Here is a 27,515-nt window from a genome sequence, read left to right on the forward strand (position 1 = left end):
GAATGTATTCATGTTCCATTTCATGGTGAATGACATTACCCCTAATCTTCAGAGAAAATGTGTGTCAGATTGTGAGATGCATTGCATAATAATTTGTCGCATATGGCACCATGGCAGATGTTTACGGAAGACAGCAATAAAACGGCAGATATGTGCATTACTTCATGCCATGTCTTTTCACAGCAGATACCTCACAAGGTGAAGCCATTGTGTAATGAAGATATGAGCCCCATCAGTTAGGTCCGATATCAGACGGATCGGATCTCCTACCCTTTGTTATAGGAGACTGTAGGTAGTCAAGGAATTTTGTAAAGAGTAGGCAGATGACTCATGATGCCGATTCTCTTCCTTCATGGTGCTTTGCCTCATTAAATCCTTAACGGTGTGAAGAGACTTGGAACGACCTGATGGCTCTATCACACCCCTCACCCCTTTTGCCCTTCAGCTCAGCATTGAGCTGTGCCCACTCCAAGGACACAGACCACCATTAAGCCCAGCCCACCCCAATGCCACAGGCCACAGGCCACAGACCGAGGCCAACCATCCATGTGGTGAATCAGAGCACCCACTACCATACTAATTTGCTTTAATGAATCCTACACCACATTTTGATATTATAAATGCCACCACAGGCAAATTGCATATCCAGTTATACGTCAGTACAAATGTTGTTTGTTCAGTGAATAGGGCTGCACTTTTTATTTCAGGGGTGATTAATGAATTAAATATAGTTGCTTACTTTTTATTTAAATTAAATTTTATACACGTGGCTCTGCTTCATCCTAGTCGTTTTAGACTTATCTGCTGCTGCTTTTTCACCAAAAGCTGTTTATCTCGTTTTTGTTCCTTTTTTTTAAAAATACTTTTTGAGTTGGAATTTGAGGTGAGGTGACCATATCTCACAGAACGTTTAACTGGAATTAAAGGAAGTTAATTTAGCACAGTTAATGGAATTCTGGGAAATTAAGTGCTTTTCCACTTTAGTTTATAGATACAAATCTGTATATTTGTATAAAATTTGTATATTTCAAAACATGTTTGGTTATCTGTCTGTGATGCCTATAAAACCTTAAACTTTAAGAGTTTTTAAGCATCTTTAACTTTCAGACTTTGTGAAGCCATCATTTAAAGTGAAGATATGGCTTTTTGTTTCAGCAGTTCATTCACTTCTTAATTTTCTATATTTTAAACATCTGTTTATCTGTCTTTAAGCCTTTTAAACTATTATACTATTATAAGTTATAAGCAATCTTTAACTTTGTGAATCCATCACTTAAAGTTTGTCAAAGCTTTCTAGTTAAAAATGACACTTGTTGCTGTTGTATATGCTTCTTGGGTTTTTAGTTCATTTAATGCTTTATTCAAATTCTGTATCCTGTTTACTTCCGCAATACAAATTCAATTCTAGTTCACACAAAACTTGGTACTTGGCCTCTGATGTCCCAGCATTTATCCTTGTTTTCTGGTATATACTGTTTTCTGTGGTTGTGTTGTGTCTGTAATGTAGTGTGTTATTATATTGTTTGTTTAAATTTTTCTGTTTAGATAAACTTGAAAACTTTTATTGTTATTGTTTTTATTGATTCCAGAAGACAAGTTTTTTCTAGAAGACTGATGTGACTGGACTCTTCCCCTCATGTGAGTGTAGATTTAAAACAGAGTGTAATTAAAAAATTAAATGTCATTGTATTTTACCATATCGTGACCCTGTTCCAAAAAATAAGTCTTAAGTCGCTGGGGTATATTTGTAGCAATTACCAAAAATAAGCTGTATGGGTCAAAATTATTGATTTAATATTAGGATATTAAGTAAAGATCATGTTTCAATGAAGATATTTTGTAAATTGACCCTTATGACTTGTTTTGTGGTCCAGGGTCACATACTCTACTACTATTTGCTTTTCATGAAAGCTTTTTAATTAAAAACTGTGTGTGTTTTGAAAGCATGGCTGCTTGTAGTAAGGGCAGAGAGCTGCAGTAATTCTCCAGGAAGGAAACAGGGGGCGCTGTGCTCTCATGTCTCACTACATCACATCTGTCTGTTTTGTAGTACAGCCTAGAATTTGCTTAATGGAATAATAAACCTACTGGAAGTTTCCGTGCCTCTCTGCCAATCTCAGCCTTTGTGTGAGTTATAACACTGGCATTCACGCTCATTGGGATAACTGATCAAATTCTTATCAAAAAGGTGCAGCTCAAGTGACATTTGGTGCCTCCGGGGTCTTGAGAAAATGAAACTTCCCAGGAATATTTTAAACATTAGTGGGTATTAGTTAAATCACCTCATGTTACACGAGGAGCAAGCCTCTTTTCATTGAACACAACATGGCAGCACACAGCTTTCAACACCTTATTTTATTGTCCCAACATTCAAAAGTACAAATAATTCAAACACAACAGTTTTATGAAAAAGAAAAAAACATTTACAGCAAGTATTTTTTTTCCATATTTTGTTTCCAGTTTCAGAAATGACCTAAACTAGCAAGGATAACATGAAGTCATTCATCGCAGTAATTTGATTCGTAATAAGAATAAGGATAATGAGAATAATATTAATCATAGTAACAATAATCAATAATCGATAGATAAGTAATAACATAAGTAGGAGAGACCAGCTTGGTCCGGTGAACAATTTTTTTTCTTTTTTTTTCATCTTTTTTTGTCTTTAAAGATTTATAGATTTTTCAGATAGTAAACAAACACATTTCAGGAGAAAATGAATTATGACAAGAGCCTTGTTCCTCACTTTGCCTTCCCTCCTACACTACTGGCTGATGGGTTCCTATTGGCAGGCTGCCACTATAAGGTGCTACAGGGGGAGAGACACTGCGATATGGGCACGCACTATAGAGGCACGGCCCCGCGTTTCCAACACCCCCGCAAACTCTCACGCGTCCTAGATGCTCTCCTGTGCAGTCATCCACACTCAGACACGCGGAGGGTGATGCCATTAACCAAAAGAGGAGGACGTAATGCAGGAAATTTGTTCGTACATCAGAACAAAATTCTACTGGGGTCGTTGCATAATTCAAACTCCCAGCCGTAGTGGGGTTTGAGAAGGGACGTGCCGCCACCACCGCCGCCGCCTCCTTAGAGACGGAGCAGAGGAGGATGGATGGCATTAGAGTTGGAGGAATGTAAGACAGCTCATGAACGTGACTTTTGTTTTCCGCTCTCCAGCATTCACAACCGACTTAACAAGAGACGAGCTCTCCATTCAGGAAGTTTACCTTTCAAAATAGACTATATCTTAGAAAATATATAACAGGTGTCATCTATCAAATATTATCTGCTATAGCTATTTTTGTTCAACCAGTACAATCAGAGTCAATGCTTTTTATACTTTTCTCCTTTTCCTGGAGTATCAATGTGATTTAAATGAAGGTTACAGTTCAGATGAGTTGATGAATCATACTAAAACAATGGACACATATCGATCAATCAAATTAGGGCAGCAAAGCCTGACATGAACGTCGTCGAGATCCATGAGAAACTACATTTCAGACCCACATTTTTGCATAAAGTTTAATCACGAAGCAACGGTAGTGTGTGGAGGGAGGGCGGGAAGTGGCTTTTAAAACTACACAAACTTATCACAGGTTATATTGAACCAGAACAACTGTTATAACATTCTATTAAGACTAAACTTTATTGAAAAAGATTTAAAGATTTATGTTTAACAAGACAAGAAAAAAGCAATAGCAAATTGAACTATCGGCTAGGTTATGCATAGCGAGTAACTGTTTCTATTAATAAGGGAAGAGCCTCACCAACCCTCTTGACATTTTTTTCGTTTTTGACTTTTAAATTTTTTTGTATTGTAATTTTGATATATTGGTACAAAGCACAAACGTACTAAAATTTCTCAGTGCACAGGACTAATGGAAGAGCGTCTCCCCTAGTCATTTGTTCCCTTTAGCTCAGAAAGACCCCCCCTCCCTGTACCAGAATCACGCAAAAACACAGACAACATAAGAAAGGAACAAGTAAATAAATAAATAATCAAGATAAATAAATAATTTAATCAATGAGACAATCAATCAATCGATCAATAAATAAATACAGGTTTTTCTCAAGAAGCTTTTTGTTCGATTTCTTTTGCTGCGGCGGTAAATCAAATAAATTGATCCAATTTTTTTTGTTCTTTTTTTTGCGTTTTTTTTTCTTTATCTTCACAAGCGACATGACAACATATTAAACAGGATTCCTCACGAGTTTTTCTAAGTAACTGAACCATCACTTCATAAAGTTTTCATATGAAAAAAGACAATCCTGAACGAAAAACAGTGACAACTCAGATAGATATAGATATTGGAACAGAAAATGTTGACTATATATAATCTATTTGTACACAACAAAGAAAGACACAGTCGTAATAGATCCTTTGAGGAAACAAATACTAGACTAACAGAACTAGCTAATTATCGCTGAATTTCGACAAACGCTGTACACTCAGCAAATAACCTAGAAGTAAGCAAGCCAAAGAAACGTCGCCGTGGACGCCCAAATTTGTTCGTCTGTGCTTTCTCCAGACCAGATGGCCACCGACGACGGCGATTAAGAAAGAATAAACATCAACGAAAGAAGAAAAACAGCAGCTTAATATAATGCCAACATCGAAATTTTCTTTTTTTTCTCTCTAAACAACACGAAGAACAACAAAGTTGGATATTTAAGATATGTGAACCATGTAATATAGCACCTACTGTTGATCGCTAAAGGAAGTACATCTCGAATGCGATATCACAAAATCATAGCGAATTAAACATAACCATGTATATGTCGTCCGAATGGAGAAAGAAGTGTGTGTGCGCGCGTGTATATCTTTATTACTTATATCCCAAAGACGGATGGTCTAACATAAATGAGTGGACGATGAGTGGCCTTGCTTTGGGCTCTTGACTGTGAAGATGTGATTGGCCTGGGAAGACCCCTCTACATCTCCTATTGGGTATCGCTGTTGAATAATTACTGCTATGAAAAATTACCTGCCTGAATTTGCATCCCTTGATAAATTCTTCCATCTACAAAATTCTTCCATCGCCAATCAGGTTCTCCCCGAAAAACAAACGACCTTGGATCCTAAAAAGTACCACGGCAGAACGAACAAGACAAGGTGGCACCTGACCCCTCCCCCCGTCCCTAATTAGCCAGTCAAAATATTTTTCTCTTTTTTCAAATCCAGATTCTTGTAAAAATTCTTCAATAATTATTTGAATCATTATTTATAAAAATAGATCTTCTTTCTCTTTATTTTTCATTTTTTCTAAACGCATTTTCAAGCAAAGAGATTTTCTCTTTGGCAACAGTGTGTGTGTAGTTTTTTTTTTTTTTTTGACGCAACGTGTCATCAGGAGCGCTAGCCCGTCCCTTCCCTCACCCCTTCCCCCTGAATCCCCCGTGAGGACAGACGTGTGTTTTGTTTGCAGTACAAAACCAAAACTATGCTAGAAACATCTTCTGCATTAGAGAAAAGGGATGGCCTCATCCCTGTCAATTCATTTTGGGGATTTCTAATAATTTACACCAAAACAAATGAATGAATGATCACTGATTTTTTTTCTTCTTTTTTTAAAAAGAGCCCCCTACTGTTCTCTTACTAGGGAGGCATTATTCTAACGACAGTGGATCCGGATTTAAAAAAGAAAGAAAAAATCCTGAATCGACACCAAGAGAGTTCGATCTAAAGAAGGACATTTTCTTCTTCAAAATAAGGGCGGTCTGGTTTTGCTACTGTTTACAGAGAAAAAAAAAGACTAAAGTAAATACAACCACAAGAACTCAAGAAGATATACAACAGAATCCCTGTACCACTTCCAGGGTCTCCAAATAATGAATATTCTCAATTTGTCATTTTGTAATACTTAGGCAACATTGGCTTATAGGTCCAAAGTTATATTATAAGCCATATCCGGTTCTTTTTGTGGGTTTGTTGGTTGGTGTGTTCCTGTTTTGAGTAGCTGAGTGGGCAGAGGTGGGTTTTTAGTATTAGAGGAGCTGTAAGGAGCTACACAAGTGATGGGAGGGGAGTTCAGGACTTGTGGGTCTTGTTGGTCTTGAAAGACACTTGCAAGACACGGTCACCCAACCGATACCCATTCAGACTGGCGATGGCCATGGCCGCTTCATCGTAGTTCGTCATGGTGACGAAGCCGAACCCCTTGCACTTGTTGGTGTTGAAGTCGCGGATCACCTTGACATTGTTGACGGCGCCGAACGGTCCGAAGAGCTGCCACAAGACGCTCTCGTCCGAGTCAGGCGACAGGTTGTAGACGAAGATGCACCAGCCTGTTCCTGTGTGACCGGGGATATTCATCCCTACTAGACTGGTCATGCTATCGATGGTGATGGGGGAGAACCTGCAGGACGAGAGAGAGAGTGAGGAAGATGCTGTCAATTCAAGTCAAGCTGATATTAGTTAAACTTCTAGCTGACACATCAAGGGTTACGCTAACAATTTCAGTGCCACAATCTTTTCAGCCTGTCTAAATATCTGCTCCTTGTTTTTCAGGCAAAAGGCAACTGGAGGTTTTTTTTTTAATGCTGAGTGAAAAGGCCCCGTCGAAGCGATGGGTGCCGAGACGTAGGATCTATTGCGGAAATAAATTACAGGAACTCTGCACATTAATACCTTCGAAATTCATCAGAGATTTCCATGCAACCGAGTAAATCTGCTCTCATTCTCCTTGTAATCTTTCCATTCTTGCTTTTTTTTCCTCCCTCATGATACAGAGATTTGAATGCTCAGTTGATTTCACTTAATTGCATTTCCGCTTAAAGGAAATTTCCACTTTAAATAAAAGGTAAATTGGATAAAAGGTTCATTTCGTGTGCCACCTCTCAAGGAATGACTATAGGCATTATTGGGATGTGCTTTAATTGAGATTTCCACTTTGCTGCTGTTGTCGTCTTCGAATCAGAAAGGTTTGGGGAGGGGGATAGGAAGCTGCCAGCAGGCAGAAAATGGAAGCGGCACTTTCCAGCCAGCTAGCACGGGGAACAGAGTGTATTCCACCCACACCCTCTGCCGCTCCGCAGTGTGCGACTGTGATCGATAGCACTGCACGGACTACAGGGCCGGCCAATTCCCTGCTTTTTGTTCTGCCAAGAATTACTCAGACGTTTCATCTGCGTTTTAGCCCGTTCGTCCTGGCAGAGTCAATACATCTGTCTCTCTCTTTCGCTTTTGTGTCCTGTCGCTTGCGTCTCATTATGTAAATGAAGGGTATAATGGTAAGTCAGCTCACTTTGCAGCTTGTTACAAGCAACCATCTCATGACTTCAATTATGCTGGTATTTCTGTGTAAATAATGAATCTGTAGCCATTATTCATCGAATATGGCTTTGTGGTAATTTGAATGCCAGTCATCTGCTGGGGGCGAGTGGGTGAGGGTCGGACTAGCGGATTGCTGACACAGAGGTGTCTGGTGACTACTAGGGCAGGGCCGAGCGCTGTCTGTTGTTCGAACTAAGGCGAACAGTTGGACGAGGAGTTGCATAGCAACAAGTGACTGACCTAGAGCCATCCCACCCTTCTAAGCTGCCCACCTTCACCTAGTAATGCAAACTTCTTCAGACTGGTCTTTGTTCATTAATTACCTTCCACGGTGTGTTCTGTGAGCACAACGCCTCCCTGTCCCCCCCGTCGGTTTCATCTCCTCTAAATTTTCCCTCTCTTGAGTCAGACGGGCTTATTTGACAGCTGATCGCAGTGAGTGTAAATAAAAAGGAATCTTTCGTCTCATCATTTGTTTTGAAAGACGCCAATGCCTCGTTTGCATATCCTGTTTCATTGTTGCAATTCCCGTTACTTGACAGATTTTGCACAAAAATGCATGTTTTCTTTCGAACAACAATCGTTAGATTCTGATCAGCCAGTGGCAAAATACAAAGGACTTTTCTAGAAAGAGGAGAAATCTAGTAAATGTGGAGCCTTTAGTCCTAACAGAGAGGTATCTGTAAAAAAAAGAAACGTGCACAATGCACAACCTTTCATGCTACTCCCTCCATCTTAGCCATGAGTGTTCGAGGGACATCAAAGTGTTTGAATAGATACTAAAATATGCAACAAAATGTCATAAGCACTAAAACATGTTCAAAAGAAGCCTTTTCACTACATCCACAGCAGCACAAAGCAAAAGAACATGAGCAAACCCAACTGATCAGAGGCTCCTAAACCTGCAGTGAAACACTACATTTCCTGCAGGGATCCAGGCGAGCTGTCACCCCCTCCGTCTCGCTCTAGACCAGCTCATTCCAACAAATAAAATGGAAACAAGTTGACGAAAAACATAATAGCCTTCCATTGATCCATGCATTTTAGCTGTTATATGTTATGCATTGGGAATATACATAATTTTGTTAAATTGTTAGCAGTGTGTAACCCTGAGCTGGACGGAGGTATGGCTTCAGCCCCTGAATCCTGTGGAGGCCACCCTTCAAAACAGGAGCTACACAACAATAAAACACAAAATACCAAAACGGAACTCATACATTTTTTTTGAATCATCATAATCAAACACTACAAATGATAAAAGATACTTATACTTTTAGGGCTACAGATTGGTAGGTTGAAATAAAACACAAACAAGTAAAAAAAAAGGCAAAGGAACTAAAGAGAAAAAAAAAACCTTGAACTGAACTGAAATGCATGTGATTTTCAAAAAGAAGGGGGAAAAAATCATACTGTCAAACATGGACATCTGGCATTCGGTAAAGTTTTAATTACCTCTTAACGCCATAGGCCATATTAAGCAAATTGTCCAGCCTGTAAAGAGAAGGAGGGTTCTGGGGTTAATGCCAGGCAGATGGTTGACTCACTCAGTGGAACTAATGCTACATCCCTGTCTCACTGAAGGAAGACGCCCATCTAGCGATGGGCCATTACACTGTGCTGCCCCATCAGGCATCTCACAGAGTCAATCATACATCCAAAGAACAGCAGACTTGCAGCAGCACTAATGGTGACAGGAGGCCACTTGAATGCCCACCCAGTTATCTAGCCTAACAGTGCTGCAGTCCTAAAATATTATTCACTACATCATTTATGTAACATATAATTGCAATAGATTGACTCTAATTATTTAGATCAATTAATATATATATATATATATATATATATATATATATATATATATATATATATATATATACTGTATGTACTTTTGTGGGGAGTTATAATTAAATTAAGGATGATTTATAATGCACTTGTATTTATTTATATTTGTGTATGCTATAATTTCTAATATGATGAATATAAAAAATATATTTTGTTTATATTTTAAAGTTGCTGTGAATAACCCTAAGCCATGCCTTAAAAATAGGAGCTAAAATTTATTCATGTAATATATACATATTTCTATCAAGGCGTTTTATTTTATTTTATTGGTTACATAATACAGTAAAATGGAGAATTTGTGTATATTTTGAATGTATATTGCAATACTGTAATGTATTTCTATAGTGACAATTAAAGAATGATTAAGAAGAATATGAGCAAATCAAAAACAAAACTCAAAAAGAGAAACAAATGAATCATACAAACAGATTGAGTTCAGAGTGAATTATAAAGAATGAATCTTAGTGTCTGAACATGTGCAGATAATATGCTGGTGTTATGGATGAAATTGGTCTGGGGCCATCTTTCAGCATACCAGAAAACTTTAATATAAAATGACATTTCAATGAAGTTGGAGGCAGGATGTAATGCAGCATTAACTGGGAGTGCCCTTTCTTCTTCTTGCTGTTTCTTTCTTGTACGGTCTCTCTATTAGCCCCAGTGACCCAGCAGGTCGGTGTATTACGCTTTCCTTCCCCATCAGTCATTCTCATTTTAGGCTCCCGTCTGTTTGGCTACTCTGCGACCTTCATCCCTCACTCGGTTCGTCATCATCTCATTTCCTATTAAAACTGCTGCAAGATGGCTGACAGGGCTAATTACTGCTTTCTCACATTTCAAACTTAACTTCTCCAAACAAAACACACACGTACACATGCTGGCCCTCCCTCTCCAGAGTGGTCAACAGTTGGTGACTCTGCCTTCTATGAACTCTATGAAAAAAAAGTGAGGACATTCAGCGTGTCGAGTCATTAAGATGCCAATTAGCCAATTAGGGAGGCAGGTTGAGTTGTGGGTAAATGAGTTAATTGAAGAGCGGGGTCTGAGGTGCAAGAGCAGACGATATGTTAGATATATGCAGGCGTGTCTCAACCTGGCCTACAGTTTTTCACACTTCCTCTCCAAACACACACACAACACAATTAGGCCTTTGTAAGGCCGACTAATACATGCAAATGGGACTCATCCTTTTCAGATCTCTTCAATAATAAGTGCTTGTGATGTATGAGGAATTAATTACTGATTTCTGTCAGCAGTATTACTTTGCAGTGCTAATTGCTTGACGAGTCCTGTTTGTCTAAACAAAGGATCTTTTGCTTAAAAGTAAACATCGCACCAACGATTCACGTATCTAGAGGAGATAGACTGTAAAAGTATTTTATATTTATGATATAACTGATAAATTACGTATTTTGAATGGTTATGAGCTGCATACTGCAGTCCATTATGCTTCCATTCATACGATTGTGAACACACACTTTTAGGTGAACTCTGACCTGAGAATTTGTATAGTAAAATAGGTGTTTGACCAATAGAAGATAAAAACATCACAAATTAAAAACCTATCCACACAAATATAAAGAATAGATGCTTGAACGGTTTGCACATTCTATGATCCATGGTTTGCATTTTTGTGAGAAACTGATATTTCAAATTCATTATGTATTACTTTATTGATTTGGAGTGCCGTTCAAAATTTTGGGGTTGGTACAATTTTATTTGTTTTGTTTTTGAAAGATGTCAGGCTGTAATTACTTCAGCAAAATACTGTAAAACTGTATTATTAAATATTAGAGCTTTTTGTGGAAACTAATATGTTTTTAAGGATTATTTAAAATAAAGGATTTTTCCGAAGAACAGCATTAATTAAATTTTTCTTTTTAATATTATGAATGTCTTTACTTTCACTTTTTGTTAATTGAATACATCCTTGCTGGATGTACCAGTTTGCTTAATGGCTGAAACTAACATTGATACTATATTCAATGTCTGCTTGATTGTGAGTTGATATCTGCTGCTATTAAGCAGTAAACTTTCACTGCAAAATGGCCTCATCTATTTTGGCAGGCTTCGCCAGCTCGAAACTCATAAGACATGACTCATAGCTAATGTGAATTAGCCTGCGAGGAAAGGAGATTGTAAGAAAAGTCCTAGCAAGTCAACGGCAGGATCAAAAGGTGTTGTTATTGTTGTCTGTGACTAACTAAATATGTAGTGAGGGGATACGGCGGAGAGAATTTACTTCACATCGCCTTTAAAATGGTTGAGAAGCGCTGCCCAGGGCTGTAAAGGTGTTAGCTGCCAGAGTGAAGTTATTGCTGGCCTGCTGAACTGAAATGAAAGGAACAGATGTGAAATGAAAGAAGGGGAGGATGGCGTATGAGAAAAAGAAATCAGAGGGATGTTGTGAACGACAGAACCCCACTGTCTCTTATCAGTCCTTTGCTTCGGTTTCTTTTCTGAATCTCATTTTGTTTCTGCAGATTTTTGGGAGCAGCTATTCCTTGGTAGTGACGTGACACACATGACTTGAGCTCTACAGGTAACAGTTTCACAATCCAGACACCTATTTTGCCTTGCTATTCCATCAATTTTGATGTGAGGTTCAAAGGAAGCTATGTAAAGAAATATACATATTGTTATTGTAGACTGACTGTATTTACCTGAACCTCTGCGCTTGGTGGTGGAGAGGACCCGGGTAGCGGCGGTTGGGGGATTGGTACAGCTGCGACAGTAGCGCCTGGCTGGTCTTCTGGCTGGGGTTGTTGGCAAACTTCACTGTAATGGGCTCAGCGGCACCTGAGGGCTTCTGTCCATTCAGACCCTTGATGGCTTCCTCCGCTTCTATCCTCTTATCAAAGCGAATAAAACCCACACCCCGCGAGCCACCTGTGGGGCCAGCACACCAGAAACAACACACCATACACTTACTGGCTTTATCCGGCCTGCAACAACAACATCAATGATATGTTCAAGTCCTCTTGGAAAGTTTGTTTTTATGAGTTGGAAAGTCATAATTATAGTGGTTGGTTGGAGGAAGATGGTGATTAACCTTTTCTACAAAAATTTCAGCTAGAGTTTTAAAAAAACAGATGCTATTTCCATTGCATCTGACATATTTTCTCACCCCCAACTCAGAAGCAAAACCCAAAATTTGACAGGCCATCTAACAGATTTGGAGAAATGTAGCATTACATCACTTGCTCACCAATGGATATTCTGCTGTGAATGGGAGCCGTCAGAATGAAAGTCCAAATAGCTCATAAAAACATCACAGTAATCCACATGACTCCAGTTCATCAGTTAATGTCTTGTGAAGTAAAAAGCTGTGTTAGCAAGAAAATAATCCATCATTAAAATATCAAACCATTGCTTTTTTTTATGAGTGAAAAAAAGTTTCCTCATCTGAAAACAACCCAAAATGTTGATGTGAGAAGACAACAGGGCATGGACTTTTTCACTGGAGGAAAAGTTATTATGGATTTTGGCCATAAGCAAGAGTTTAAAATTAAAAGGCCTTAATGAATTTATTATAAACACACAGCTTTTCACTTCACAAGATGTTGGAATCATGTTGATTAATTGTCGGTTATTGTGATGTTTTAATCAGATGTTTGGATTCTCAATCTGACTGCACCCATTCATTGCAGAGGATCCATTGGGGAAGTGATGCAATGCCACGTGTCTCCAAATAAGTTCTGAGAAACTCATCTACGTGCATCTTGTATGGCTTAAGGGTGAAATTGTTTTCAAAAATGTTAAGTTTGAGTGAACTACACCTATAAAAAGAAAGTTATAAGTCCTTCCCTCTGGTTTGGTGGCCTTGGTGTGTTAAAACATGTCTTTCCAACATGACTTGAATGCACCAAACACACAAATGCTCACACTTCCTGACTTGCACACCTTCATTCAGAATGATTCATTTCTATATTTAGCGACCGAAAATGATTCGGCGTCAAAAAACGACAAATGACAGAGATATGCAACCTGTGTGACGGATTCAATTGCTGGTGTCACATTATGCAAATGAGGCACGATGGAACGGGGAGATTCTATTGGCCGGCCAGCATTCTTGGGCTGTCAGGCAGACATGTAATTTGTTTTCTTTTCTTCATGAGAGGATGGTGATATTGTGTGGAGATGCTGTCGCCCTGCTGGTGTGGAAATTGAGCGCGTGTGTGCGACGGCCTCAAGCTGTGTGGTTTGCGGCAGCTGACGGCCACACGCCGCCTCATGGCATGAAGCTTGTCCGCGACATTTCTGCCGTTTCCAAGGCAATGTTTTTGACCGCTACCTGAAAGTAACATTTAAAAGAGCCTGGCTTACTGGGAGTTCTTTTGTTGGGTTAGTTTTTAATGAGACGATCCTTCTGCTCTGAGGAGGTGCATGTGGAGACGACTTGCCAAGAGGGCAATTTGCATAATACAATGAACACGTATTTGTGTGCGAGCGTGTGTGTCTGCTCTCTGCTTTCTATATTGTCAGTTCGTTCTCCTCTCACTCTCTCAGCTGTCAACCGCTAGTATTGATGTTTTCTGTTGTGCTGCCTGATTGTCTATTCAAATCAGTGTCTTTTGATGTGTTCCGTTCTGCAAACAAATATTTGCACACAATCTTTTCAATGCAGTGAGCTTTCATTCAGACTGCGGCTGCATTACTCTCTTTCCCTAGCAGCGTGAGTCATTCCTGACAGCTTTTCACTTTTCCCTCTCCCTTCCTAAAACCTGCTCTCTTTAATTAGATTGTCAGAAGTAAAGGCTCGAGGAACGAAAAGCATGCATTATTCCAGAGAGTTTAGGATGCACAGTTAGCTTCGTGCTCACCGTGGAGTGATGTTGAGGTCAAAGCAGAATCCTTCGAAAGTGGAGCAGAGAGAGGAAACTGGGAATGACACCTCCTCTCTCTGTTCCTCTCTCTGTCTAGAAGATATTTGACATGCAACAGCTCAAGTATCTAAAAATAAAAGAGATTACACATTCCGTTTCATAAAATTTTGATCCAAAACTAGACGACTTTTTGTTTCTGTCTGTCAGTTTAAGTGTGCAGGAATGAACTGATGGATCTGACTTAAACTATATGCTATCTTTGCTTTTGCTTGTTTAGGCTGAACACAAACACTGGCTGAGTCCGAAAGCGGGGAGAGGAAGGCATCAAGACATGTCGAAATCCAATGTCTGGTAATATCCCGTCTACTATAATGCCTTAATTGCTTTTGAAGGCAGCAGAGATGTATCCTCCATATCTCCCACAACGTGCAGTTTGACAGTTGGTGGAATAAATAGAAACAACATTATCTTTTTATCAAATCTTTTTTTTTTTTTTTTATTACATATGTCTCCATTTCTTTCTAGAAATAAGTATTGTAGTAACTAAATATTTGCTTTAAAGTTCTTTTTAGCTCATTAATGTGACTCGGAAGCCTATCTGAAACCAGTTTCCTTTGATGGAATCTTCATATACCATGCTCTCTCTGAATGCTGTCGTTGCGAAACACAGACTCAGAGGTTAAAGGTCAAGTCCTTCCAAACCTATGATATGGCTTTATTTGGAAAATCATGCTACTTTTTCAGCACTGTATTATATATGCACAGTATGCAGGAGTATAAGACGCTGTTTAAAGTAAACTGCATTCAGTATAGAATGCTCAGTATTTAGTAAGGTGGAATACGCTATTTTCCCAATTTTCTGCCAATTTACAGTTTGGAAAAGTCAACAGCAGTTGCCGGAAGTTTGAGCCAGTATGCTGTTGACAGATCTCATAGAAAATCACATAGTCACAGACTCCGATTTTTTAGCTTCAGGCTATGAATCCATCCAGTCAGGGGATATCAAACATGTTTGATATTTTGAGCAGATTTTATAACACATTTTGTTTTCATTTGTCAAGCGTAGCAACAATGTGCATGTTTCTGTGTGGGTTTGTTGTGATCGGAACATCTTTAAAGTCTGGTAGTGTGTGATCCTCAGTCATTTAGGCCCCATCCCAATTCTATTTTATACCCCTTCTCCTTCCCCTACCCCTCTCTCTCTCTCTCTCTCTCTCGAATAGGCAATATTTGAGAAAATGTTTTAGCAATTTCTAATTATTGGGGGGATTAGCCCCCATCAATGTCTATGGCAGTTATCGCCCTGATCAGACATATGCTGTGGCACTATCATGCAGTCTGTAATGATATGATGTTAGCAAATATTAGCGATTTTTTGCAAACATTTCTTTGAGTAACATGGCCATTAATATGAACTCAAAATTGAATGTAACATAAAACAAATGATTACTTTTCGTTAAAATCTTTATTTATGTAACATAAATAAAGCTTACATGTATGTTTTTTTTTTGTTCTCTGTAGTAGCCATTTTGCCGAGATAATTCATACCCCTTTGTTTGAAGTGTGGTCCCGAAAAATCTTCATTAGAAGGGCTATATGGCCCTTCCCCTTACCCCTACCCCTCCAACCAAAAGAGAATCAAGAATCGAGGAAAGGGGAAGGGCTAAGGGGTAGAATTGGGATTGGGCGTTAGTGTATGATGGCCAGTTTTTCCTCTCTGACTATTACAAAGTGGGTAAGTGTATAATGATCCGTGTTTTCTGTAGTGTATTCCAGCCATAAGTAGAATGCTAGAATTCAATTCCTAACATAGGCAGCATTTGCCATAACAACTCATAACATCAGGGTCGTGTACTGTATCATTTATAATTGAATTAAGAAAGCCTTTAAATTCTGGTAAAGTTCCTTAAATTGAACTGAATTTTTATTATAGAAGTTTCAGGCCTTACAGACAGATATCTATAGAATTTCTTATAGATATTGTACTTCATTTACATTAATAAATTATCTTTTGTGGGCAAGAGTGGAATAATGTTTTTTTTTTTTTTTTTCACAACACACTGTGTAATTTTAATTCATGAATTTCTTCCTGTCATTCCAATTCAATTTTTTAATTCAAAGTTATTAAAAAAATTGTAAATTGAAAAGCGGCCACTTTTTCATTTAAAATTTTTTCACATACCTGCATATAATTATGAATCATGGGTTTGATGATTGTTAAACAGCCAACTAATGTTTTAAACTAATGTCTATTGTTTCCCTTTGTTCTCTGGAAGTCTTTTTTGTATCACACCTTTAAAAAAAACAATGTAGAGCCGTAGGGCAGGTAGTCTGTAGTCTGATTCAATCCAGAGGTTTTTAGCACTGTGGACTAACACAACTATAATGAAATCGTGATGGGATCTCGGTTTCTTCGGGTAGAAATAGTGCTGACCGGTGTCATTCAGGCTGCAACTCAGCAAACAGCTAACAATCTATCAGACGCCTGCAGAATCGCTAAAATTAGGGTCCAGAAAAAGCTTGCAGTTTAACGGTTAAAAATGCAAATGGCGCTTCAATGTTGACTGTGCTTTACTCTTTTCTTTTCTCCTCGCTTCCCTGACATTACCATAATGAGCCTGCAGCCGTTTCTATAACAGGCTGCCTGAACAAAGCGAGCGGTCGGGCTAAAACTGGAGACACTGGCACCGTTAGCTCCTTTTTAGCGCTTATCATGAACCGAACAGAGTTACGGCTACAATGTGCCAGTTAACAGCACTATTCTCCTGGTAATCACTCCTACCTTACATAACTTTCTACCTGTACTTATCTCAGCTCAGCACACATGAAGCTGGAGAATGCTGAGTTTAATAATAACCGTGACACACAGAGCGAGCACACAAGAAACAGTGGCAAGAGACCGCCATAGCCAGCCTGACAAAGCGCTTTCCATTGCACGCCCACTGTTCTGGTCCTCGACACTTACTGTGTACGGAAGAGAAAGTGAAAGAGAGAGAGAGAGTCCTCTGGGGAAAAGGGAAAGCTCAGAAAAGCTCGGCTGTTAATGAAAGCCTTCTCTCCTCTGTCTGAACATAAGCACCTCTCCGTTGTCTCTCATTCTCTCACTTTTAAGTGGCTGTGCCAACTGTATGGAACATTTATTAAACTAGTGCGCTAAATATATTATGAGGAAAAAAGCCTACACCTCTTTGCCGTAGCTTCTGTCTAATCAGAGAAAAGAGATTGACGTCCTCATTTTATGTAACTTTTAATTGCTGCCGTTACAAGGCTCAGTAAGGGAGGTCTTTGAAGACTTGAGCCGATCTTTGCCTGGTTCTGCCGGCACACTGCTATAAATCTGTCTTTTTGTCCTTGTGTAACTGGAGGTCAAGGCAGCGGTGTCATGGCATGCCCAGCTATGTCTGGTGAAGCATCTTGATTCATTGTATACATCACAGATCCTTTGTGTTCCACAGGCCTTGATTTGGACACTCGTCATGCAACGTTGGCTTAAATGCATTTTGACGTTGTGTTTCTAACCGTTCCTGACAGTGCGCTCACATTGTATACTTAATGGAATTCAAGTCATGGGAAAATATCAGTGAGCAGAAAAGAAAAGGCTGTGGAAGAGGAGAAAGCATAGCTTTTTAAAAGAGGGATTTCTACAAGTAGCTCATGGGAGCGCAGTCGTTTTTCACTTAAGAGGCGCAGCTTGTAGGAGCCGGCGTTATGGATCAATTGTATTTGCTCTCATTGACGGGACATGCATTGACTGCTAGGCAAGGCTCGGCAGAGCCTCTCTGAATATTTGACTATTGATCAAAGGGCCAAACCTATCATACTTCACTTAGGTTACATGGTAGGTTTAAGTACTCATGCCGTGGATTCAGTCAAATACTCAATAGCTTTTCAAATCCCTGCAATTTAGTCACATTTCCCAATAAACTCAAAACAAACAGACACACCATAGGGAACAAGTTATATAAACGAGACACGTAGGAAGAGGACTTTCATCGCAATACATTATCCTTTTTGTGAGGGCGAAGAGAGAAAATACTTCCCTAATTATTACCAAGATTCTTTTGACAAGGATTTATGATGTATTATTATTCCAGAAAGGCAAAGCCACTGTTAGTTTATCATGCCATATGTGTTTGTCTTTATTAATGACTTTCGATGTTATTTCAGGATGCGGTGTTTTTCTTTAAAGTGGTGTATAGGGGAATATGACAGAATGAGATTTGCCTTAAGAAGCATGTAGCAGATGCTGACTTGATTTTTGAAAATGAACATCTCGATTGATATCATGCTAGCTTTGTGAGGGCTACCAAACTGACACACTGATTTACACATTAATGAGTAGGGATGGAAGTTGATTTTGGTTGAGATTCTGATTATAGTTTTTTAATTCCTTTTTATGATTCTTGTAGTATTTTTGGCAAAAAAAAAATACTTGATGCTAATTGTGTATGGTATTCCATGCTAATTTGTTTCAGTGAGGCATTAATTGTTTCAGAAATTCAGTATCAGTGACTTAGTTCAGGAGTAGATCTTTTGATTCAGTTAAAAGAATTAGTTCATAAGAAAAAATAAATTTTATATTTATGGCATTTTATTTGCCATAAATGCACCTATACAAAATGTTCTGTTTTGCTAATGATATCAATATTCAGATATGGGGTAAGTGACTCGTGACTGTGACAATTTGAATTCATGGGAGATTTAACTAAACTATTAACTGGTCTTGAGAAACATGTCTAATCACTCTTTGACGTCAACTCTCATTTTAGACACGCAGAATCCTTGTTTGGTGTTCATGGTTTCAAAGTAGGGTTTTGTAATATTTGCTCCATGTAACTTTATGATCAGTAGCTTCAAAAAGAAAACACTCCTCGATTCTTAATCACTAGCAACTCAGGTTTAATTAATCATTAGGCTCTCTCCTGCCTGACCCTTTTCTCCCGGGGAGCCTTTGCAGGGCCAGAGGAATTATCCATGTCAAGGGAGGAAGGCCAAGGGAGGAAGTGTGCATGTGACCATGCAGCGTTCCTCAGCAGTTCTTCAGAAAGGGTTTGGCACCACTAGAACGTGGAGTACATTTTCCTGTGGCTTATGCGATATTGTTTGCATGGCGAGTGCCATTATGAATTATGTAGTTGTAAAAATATTGAATGTGTAAGAAATCCAGCTCCATGACCATTTATATCCTGGCTGATTTATTCATGATGTTGGAGGAAAGATAGGCCAAGGAGATGACTGGATGCTTTAAAATAGACTCATCAGTCTCTCCATGTCATGGACTTGTTTCTAATGTTCGATGATTATTAAGATTGGGATTCATGTTTATGGTCAAATACAAACATGCGCATACATTTACTCTCAGAAGATGACTGTAAGATTGAGTTTGTGTGTGTAGTTTCTAATACAGGGTTTCTGTGGGTCTTAAAAAAGGTCTTCAGAATTTTCATTCATACAAATTAATGTCTAAAACAGTCTCAAGCTGGAGCAGAAACTCTTAAATTCATTAAATCATGCCATTAAATATTGCATACACTACAAAAAAAATATTGTATAATAAAAGTTTACAAACACTTAATTTCGGTCAGACAAAAACAAAAATGAATCTTTAATGTCAATGATAAAATCGTGCAAGTCTGGTTTTTGCAAAACCAAACTAGATAATGCCATATTAGCCTGGCTTTCATTAAATTTAATATGGAGAAAACAAATTATTCAGTGTTGAATTGGCTTTAACTGTCCTATAATTTTTTTTAAGAAGCTGCAATAAAGTGAAATCTTATCATAAACTTTGAATCATTATTTATTTTATGTTAAATGGGAGAATTTGTTTGTTTGCATGCCACAGGGTGAGAGAAAAGCGGTCCCACTGATACCTGTGACCTGGTCGACGAGAATGCGGGAGGTGATTATCCGTCCGTACTGAGAGAAGAGCTGCTCCAGCTCCTTCTGGGTCATGGTCTTGGGCAGACCACTCACGTAGAGATTAGCGTCACGGATAGAAGCTGAACTGGGCCGTGCATACGAAACCTGTGAGACAAAAAACACACAAACACATTGAGCATTTGTTGCAATTATCAAACTACAGTGGTTTACTGTATGTGGTGTAGGAATCTGATCTCTTAAACTCCACATCGACGTGCTTGTTAAATATTTCATTTCAGTTTAGCTTCTGGAGGATGTTTGTTCAGGGGATTTATGACCGACTTCTTGCATTTTCAATATGTAGCATTCAGTTGCCAGAGGACGTCTGCGCACCTGTTCTGTCACACACTGTGCTGATGGTCTGTATTCTTGCATTGACCTGGAGCAGCTAGAGACTTCAGAAAGATAATGCCCCCAAATCCTCCACTTAAGAACAAAGAAGAATCTCTTTGACTTATTATAATATTTTGAAAAGGAACAAATTGCTGCGAGGGATTCTCTGTGATCCTTGCTCATTCACATATAAGGCATATACACATGACATCTAAAGAGCTTTACAAACTGTCTTAAAGGAGGAATGAAAATGTAAATTCAATATTAACATGCACCACCTCTAACCCACTTTCTGAAGAGAAACAATATACCCAAGAAACTGGATACCCAAAGCACAGTGGATGAAGTTCATGAACCCTTTAAACTACAGGCATATTTACAGTCTATTCTCAGAAGTCTCCAAAAGTCATAAAGAAAAACAGATTTTTTTTGTATATATTCTAGGTTAATGTTTTCAAATTTTATTTTATATAAATCTTTCTTGTCATAACTTATTACATAGATTGTTTTATATTATAGTTTAATAATATTTCTGTATATATAATATAGTACATATTGTTTTATTACAAACAATATATATATATACAGTATTATATATATTTTATAATTTTTATGTTATATATTTTTAATAGTTTATACAAAAGTAAAACATTAACTGATTAAATGCAGTTGGTATCATGATTTTGTTTTTACAACACTACCTATTGTTAACATATAGAACCTTATTGCATTGTATTGTGCTGTAAATATTGTATTACCAAATATTTTCTATTAAATAATTTCCCAGTTCAGCTCTTTAAAGCCTTTATTATTCTAGATTGTCAAAATAATGAACAATACTCTATTTGTGAATGTGTGTTTGTGTGTATGCACACACACACACACACACACACTATGTATATATTTACTATATATTATGGTTTTATTACTATAATTCATGTTTAGTTTGAAATGTAAACAAAAAACAATGGACTAGATAAACGTTAACTTTGATGAATTAATGCCTTTTGTACCATTACTTTTATTTATTGATTTTTTTTAACCAAATGTTCAATTAAATGCTTTCCTAGTTCAGGTCTAGAAACAAATGACTCAAAGCATCAATGGTACAAATTGGACCGTTTTAGTTTTTGTTTCTACAGTTGTACAGATTGACTTGTTTTTAGAATAAGGTTCATGAACCTCACTTAAAACCCACAGCAGTAAATGATAAAGGCTGATTTGTTTTCAGAAAACACACATGATGGAAGAGCTTGTGTGTGAGTGTGAGAGAGAGAAGGCTGGCTGTCATCTGTGCTGAATAACACTTTGGAACCTTCTGTTTGTGCCTAGAGTGAGAGCCAAGCCATCTATAGCTCTCTCACCCTCGCATTCCCCACATGCTCTAATATCAGCGAGCTGTGCTTACTAGCACCTTGGACAGCGCTCATTCCACCATACTCCCTCCATCTAGCGCTCACCCGGCACGTTCTCACCTCTCTCAACTTGTCAAACTCTGCAGCACCTTGGACAGTGTCTGTCACACTCTAAAATACACTCTACTTGTTTTCAACTTCACATAACAGTCTCTTTCTTTTCTTACACGCATGATGCAATTTTCACCCATTGCAACCATTCTCAATCAAATTTCAGAGTCGCTGGCAAATTTAATACCATAATGTCACTGAACTTTACACAGTTGTAGAGATAATTAGGTATTTTTTTAAAGTAATCCTTGTGGGAAACTTCAGTGCTGTGGCTCATCCTGGATTTTCTTAAATGAGATTTATTTCCTAAAAGGATAGTTCACTCAAAAATGAAAATGAATAACTCACCCTTATGTCTTTCCAAACCCATGAAACCTTTTTCCAAATAATAACATAGCTCATATGAATCAATGCTTATATACAAATATTATGTTCATTTCACATGACTAATTTTTATTACAAATATTTCATAAAATAGATTCATGTGATGAACAGACCACAATTTTAGTTATTATTCACCAATATTTTTTCACTTCACTCTGTTAACTGCTGTTATTGACTCACGGTGTTGGACTTGGAAGCCTGATCTTTTTGGTTTTTGTTAACAAGATAAATTGATTAATTTAAAAGTTCCTAGTCAAAAGAATGATTTGTTCATGATTTAACCATTACTGCTTCTCTCACAAACTCTAAAAGAGTTCAAGATTTTCAGTAAATAATTTTAGAAAACTTTAAAGTATGTGATTCTTCTTAATTTATACACATTTTCATATTTTGCAACCTGAAGTATGAGCCACATGCATGCATTTTAAATGTTTGGATACCTGGATAAATTTGTAATGAGAACTGTATTAATTTTTTTTTTAACTAAAGAGAAACTTCCCAAGGTTTTTCCACCAAAATGAAAGCTTTATAATTTATCTAGATTAAAAACACATCTCTTTCGCCAAGCATTCAAATAATATATCTCATAATTTTGGACTGCAGTTATAGCTGATCAAATGTGCATTATTATTCTTAGCTGGGTTAAACTAATTAATTTTACTTGGTTGGAATAGCAGCTATGCTAATTATGTCTCTATTTGCTTCTCTGTTTTGCCACGGATTTACACAAGCTTCAGTCTGGATCCAGAACAACTGAGAAGAGATGATGTCACCCCCTCAGAGGACCCCAGATGATGTTAACCATCAAACAACATACTGAACTACCAAATTTTGCTATAGGTGTGATTGCATCATATAATAATTGCTGTTAATAGCTTTCGTCATCTGTTTGACTACGTCTTTAATTGATTTTTCCAAAACTTTCTGCCATATGCACATAAACTGACATTCACCACTGATAAGCTACTACTAAATACTGTAGAAACTTAATTTTCTGTAAAACTGCTTTGCAATGATTTGTATCATAAAAAGCGCTATACAAATAAACTTGAATTGAATTGTATCATTTAAATGCAAAATAATAAATATTATTATTGTAATTTGGTGTTATATAAAATAAAATCTCATTAAAATTATATATATATATATCTATCTTACAGTATTCTGGTATTTTTGCATAATGTTTCTTTATTAATTTAAATATTAAATTAATGTGTATAATAATACAAAAATATTTTTAAATAAATACAAGTCATATGGATACTTGTATTGTTCTTTACTGTTCTTTTTAAAGCTGCAAAGCTCCAATCCCAATTGATCATATATGTACTAAAAAGACCAGTACTATTCTCAAAATATCTAATTTTGTGTTCCACAAAAGTCATATGGGTTTGAATCGACATGTGGGTTAGTAGAGAATTTGAGTACAGTATACAGAATTATGAAAGATTTTTCATTTTTTTGAGTGAACAAACCCATTTTCTGAATTTCCTTGTTGATTCTACGCTTTTGTCTGTCTCGCTCTCTCTCACTACAGCAATTCAGTTTTAATTCAAGATAGGGAGATGTTTCTATCTCCCTGCCCTTTTAATGCTCACGTCAATTTAATCTGTTCCCATTAATGGTTGAAGCAGCCTTTCCATCTCATATTTTCATTAGTTCTGACATTTGGGCAGCAGAGCCATCACAGGCTGTTACACTGCTACAAATGCTGAGCGAAACATGCTAAACACTCCGCCGTAATCTCCTCAAATCCACTTAAACAGAGAAGGCAAAAGGCATGGAACCCTGGCACTCTTCCCTCTCCTCTCTTCCCTTCTTTTCTTTTCCTCTCTTTTTTTGTGTACTTTTTTCTTGCCTTGTCAAGCAGCTCCAGATGTCAGATCTATCAACACCCTGTCTGCTGTGAGCAGTGTGTGTGTGTGTATACACGTATCTCACAGCACAAGGCTACGCTCTTCTCGCCCTCAGTGGGATTTCTCCCATCACACCTCGACAGGAAGGCAAAGCCAGAGTTTTGCTGAGAAACGGAGAAGTGTCATGAAGAAGTGTGTGTGTAACAAAATGATGAGCATGTGGAAGTTGTGACTCGAGTGAAACTCGCACTCTTTTTTTATTTTTCAGCCGGTGAGATGCAGCTGTGTTGATCTGTTTTCATGGACTTCCTGCATTAGCTGATGTGCTCAAAGGATGACGTGTCCCTGAACTTGACACTGGCATTTTGCGAAAGAATATAAACTCATCGTTAACTGCCACAGACTTTTTTCCTCACTTCCTTTTTCTTGGCTAAACAGCCTCTTGTAAACATACATCATCAGCTTATTTCAGCAGGAGGGCCCTTATAAATGCTGTTTTTCTTGCTCGGCTGAAAAGAGCAAAGAACTGCACTTCGGATAATTACCCTCTCCTTCTTTTTTCCCCTTTCTCTCGCTCATCTACTCTTAGACGCAGCTGTCTGTTGCTATTAGATGGTCTGTCTTCATCCCGGCTCGATGGGGGGTGGGGTTACAATGGAGGCTTTATGAGAAGGATGACCTTGGAACACACTTATTAGGAGTTATAAGACAGAGGGTATCATCTCTTTCTTGCCGTATTACAGCAGGAGAGCATCTTTTGAGAGGGCTGGTGCTGGTCTGAATAAGAGGTTTCATGGAGTGCAAGAGAAAGGAGACAGAGCAGGGAGGGCCAAGAATGTGTAAGGTGTAAAAGAGAGATCACAGAGATAAGAGATAAAGACATTGGCTTCTCTGACCCACGCTGAGATGGACAGATGGATGAAGAGAGAGAAAATATGGAGCTAAAAAGATCTAGATGATAAACAAAGGACACAGACTGGAGTGACAACGTGTCCTGTTCAGGCAAAGCATGATGAAGCGATAAGCAATCAAAGCTCTTCCGTGTAAATTGCTGTTTTTGCCCTGTGACCACAAGAAACACGGTCGTTTGGTTTTCTATTTCTGTAGCATTGCTCAGGACATAAGGACTTTTAGCCCACTCAACCAAACATAGTCAGCTGATATAACAATATGTATGACTTGCATTAAAAGCACACCCTTTCTGATGTCAAATTGCTATAGTTTCTGTTTCATAAAGGTAAAAAAAGGAATAAAGAAAGCAGGTCTATATGCAGACTTGGTAAATTACTGGAGCAGATAGTCTAAATGAACACTGACTGTGATAAGTAGGTGGAAAAATCATGCAGTGCTAAATCTTCATCCAGCAAACCTACTACATCAAATTTACATTTGAACTGGTGTAATTTGGTCGGTTTTAGGATGAGTTAAGCACAAAAAAAGTGACTCATTAACTGAGAGAAAAGAACAAATATCGAATTATGGAGATTTCAGGAGAGGAACTTCTAATCAAATAACTATTGAGAGTTGTACATTTCCAAATGAATTTATTTTTAGTATCTCTATCTGTATTTCTAGTATCTTGATGTGAAATAGGTGATATTCTCCAAAGATCCAGCTGTAAAACCTGCTGGATTTTGTACCTCAAATTCAAATCAGTATGCAATCATCACTGTTCAATAATTAATATTCATGAGCTATAGCCATCCCTAATTTGAAACCCCCTACTCATTCAAAATTCATTCGGCACCACTGGTAACACTTGGTAGTTTCCTTCTAATACAAAATTGCTCCACAATTCTTCTTCACATCGCATTTTGCTTTCATTGCGGACAGACAAATTGCTTGTCATTTTGCACTTGATTTAGACAGTGTGTGAAACATGAACATCTTTTGCTGTGTCGATTCCATTCATGTTTATGTGTGCATGTGCAAGCAAAGAAATCATTCATGCATGAGATTTGCGTAGTATGTGTTTTGTTTGTTGGAGTGTGAATGTTGCAAGAGAAAAACTGAACATGTTTAGAAGAAGTATGCTCAGCAACATCATACCTGCAAGGTTTTGACAACTCCCCAACAGACAGCATGAAAATTAGTTTTAAACTAAATTGTGCCCTCGGGCCAAACCGCTGTATGCTCACTTCAGTGTTTCAGATTTAAAAACATAACACCATGATACTAAATTTAATGCCAGTCTTTAATAATAATAACGATCATCATATTTAATGTATGATAAAATAATATGAATATTAAATTATTTATATAATATTGTATTTATTTTATATAAAAAGTATTTTTTACATTAATGCTAAATTCTTAATGCTGTAATAAAATCAATATAAAATGTAGTGAAACGTCAAATGTAAGCAAGTCTCACAATTCTCATTTCCTTATGTGGTTCCCATAACATGTCGGTTTATTTTGAGTCTGAGATGAATGACAGCTGTGATGACTTGCAAGTTCAGTGAGCCAGATGTTAATTCAGTAACTGCTGTGATGGATTGAATAAATGGTTTGTTAGAATCATTCAAACTGATAACTTAGGAGTTTTGACTGATACACACTACTTGAACTGCAGCCATTTTATTTTCTGCATTGTGTCTTTTTCTGGATTTTGCAGTACAATAGGGGCGTGAGAGTAAAAAGAAACAGCTCCAAAGTCATTTGGTTATAGCCCTAGGATGGGAACAAAATCCAGAGGTGTGTATGGCTGATAAGAGCCATTTTTTAACTGAGTGTTTATGTGTGTGTGTACCGCTGCCTCCCTGGAAGTGTGTTTTGTCACTGAGAGAAGTGCCGCGTGGCAGGAAGCTGTGATGATCGGCAAATACACACAGAGTGAGTCATTCTGTCTCTGATGGATTCTTAGCTGATGCTGAAACCAGTACTAGAAACACTGCCGGCCAACACATACACATGCTGCCACTCTGGAAAACGCCCACGTTTGTGAGCGTTATGCTGTGCTCTTTCAAAAACAGCCCTGACAAGTCTTTTCTTTCTCCTCTCTCTCTTTTTTCTTTCTCTTGCTCCCACACACAAACACGTGCGTTCTTTTGCTGTTATGTTAAGAGGTACTGAGCCGCGCAGACTGAGCCGTGTTTTCATAAGCAGGCGAAATCCAATCTGATTAGATTAGGGCGGATGTAAGTGAGAGGTCTGGGATTATAGGCCAGAGGAAAACACATACAGTCAGATTATGCCGTGAGCGGCAGGCAGAATTTACAGTGGCAGTTAAAACCTGCTGCTGCTGCTAAATTTACCACAAGGCGCTGTTGAGGAAAATGGGAGCCATCAGATTGTGGCAGATCTGTCTATTTCATTGCATGATTTAGTTTATTCTTTTCGATTCTACTCATTTCTATTCTATTATTAGAGGAAATCAGATCAGAGCAGAATAGAACACAACTCAGAAAAAGAATAAAATGGAATCAAATAGAATATCAGAACAGCTAAGAGACAACAAAGAATAAAATGGAAATAAAATCTAATATTGATAAAACATAAAACTGAATAGAATAGAATATAAAATGACAAAATGATCAGAACAAAAAACATGACAACAGAGTAGAATGACAAAAGAATAAAATGATTATAATGTAATATGGCATAAAAC

The 27,515-nt window shown here is 37.8% G+C and overlaps 2 protein-coding genes across 3 annotated transcripts in view; both read right to left on the reverse strand.

The window, feature by feature from the left end:
- The window catches only part of LOC132097943 (elongation of very long chain fatty acids protein 7-like), a 343,464-nt gene that overhangs the window by 314,169 nt on the left and 1,780 nt on the right, over positions 1-27,515 (reverse strand). The gene's annotated exons all lie outside the window — the stretch shown is intronic.
- The window catches only part of elavl4 (ELAV like neuron-specific RNA binding protein 4), a 77,889-nt gene continuing 52,714 nt past the window's right edge, over positions 2,341-27,515 (reverse strand). Inside the window, exons 6-9 of one of the 2 annotated variants that reach the window (XM_059503955.1) lie at positions 19,818-19,971; positions 11,782-12,007; positions 8,729-8,767; positions 2,341-6,359 (exon numbers count right to left, since the gene is read on the reverse strand). In XM_059503955.1, coding sequence (XP_059359938.1) covers positions 6,032-6,359; positions 8,729-8,767; positions 11,782-12,007; positions 19,818-19,971 — 747 coding nt within the window. In that variant the 3' untranslated portion in view covers positions 2,341-6,031. The remainder of the gene's footprint in view (positions 6,360-8,728; positions 8,768-11,781; positions 12,008-19,817; positions 19,972-27,515) is intronic. The other variant, XM_059503956.1, reaches the window with a different exon arrangement.

The sequence above is a fragment of the Carassius carassius genome, chromosome 21 (genome assembly GCF_963082965.1).
Source record: "Carassius carassius chromosome 21, fCarCar2.1, whole genome shotgun sequence".
Taxonomy (NCBI): Eukaryota; Metazoa; Chordata; class Actinopteri; order Cypriniformes; family Cyprinidae; genus Carassius; species Carassius carassius.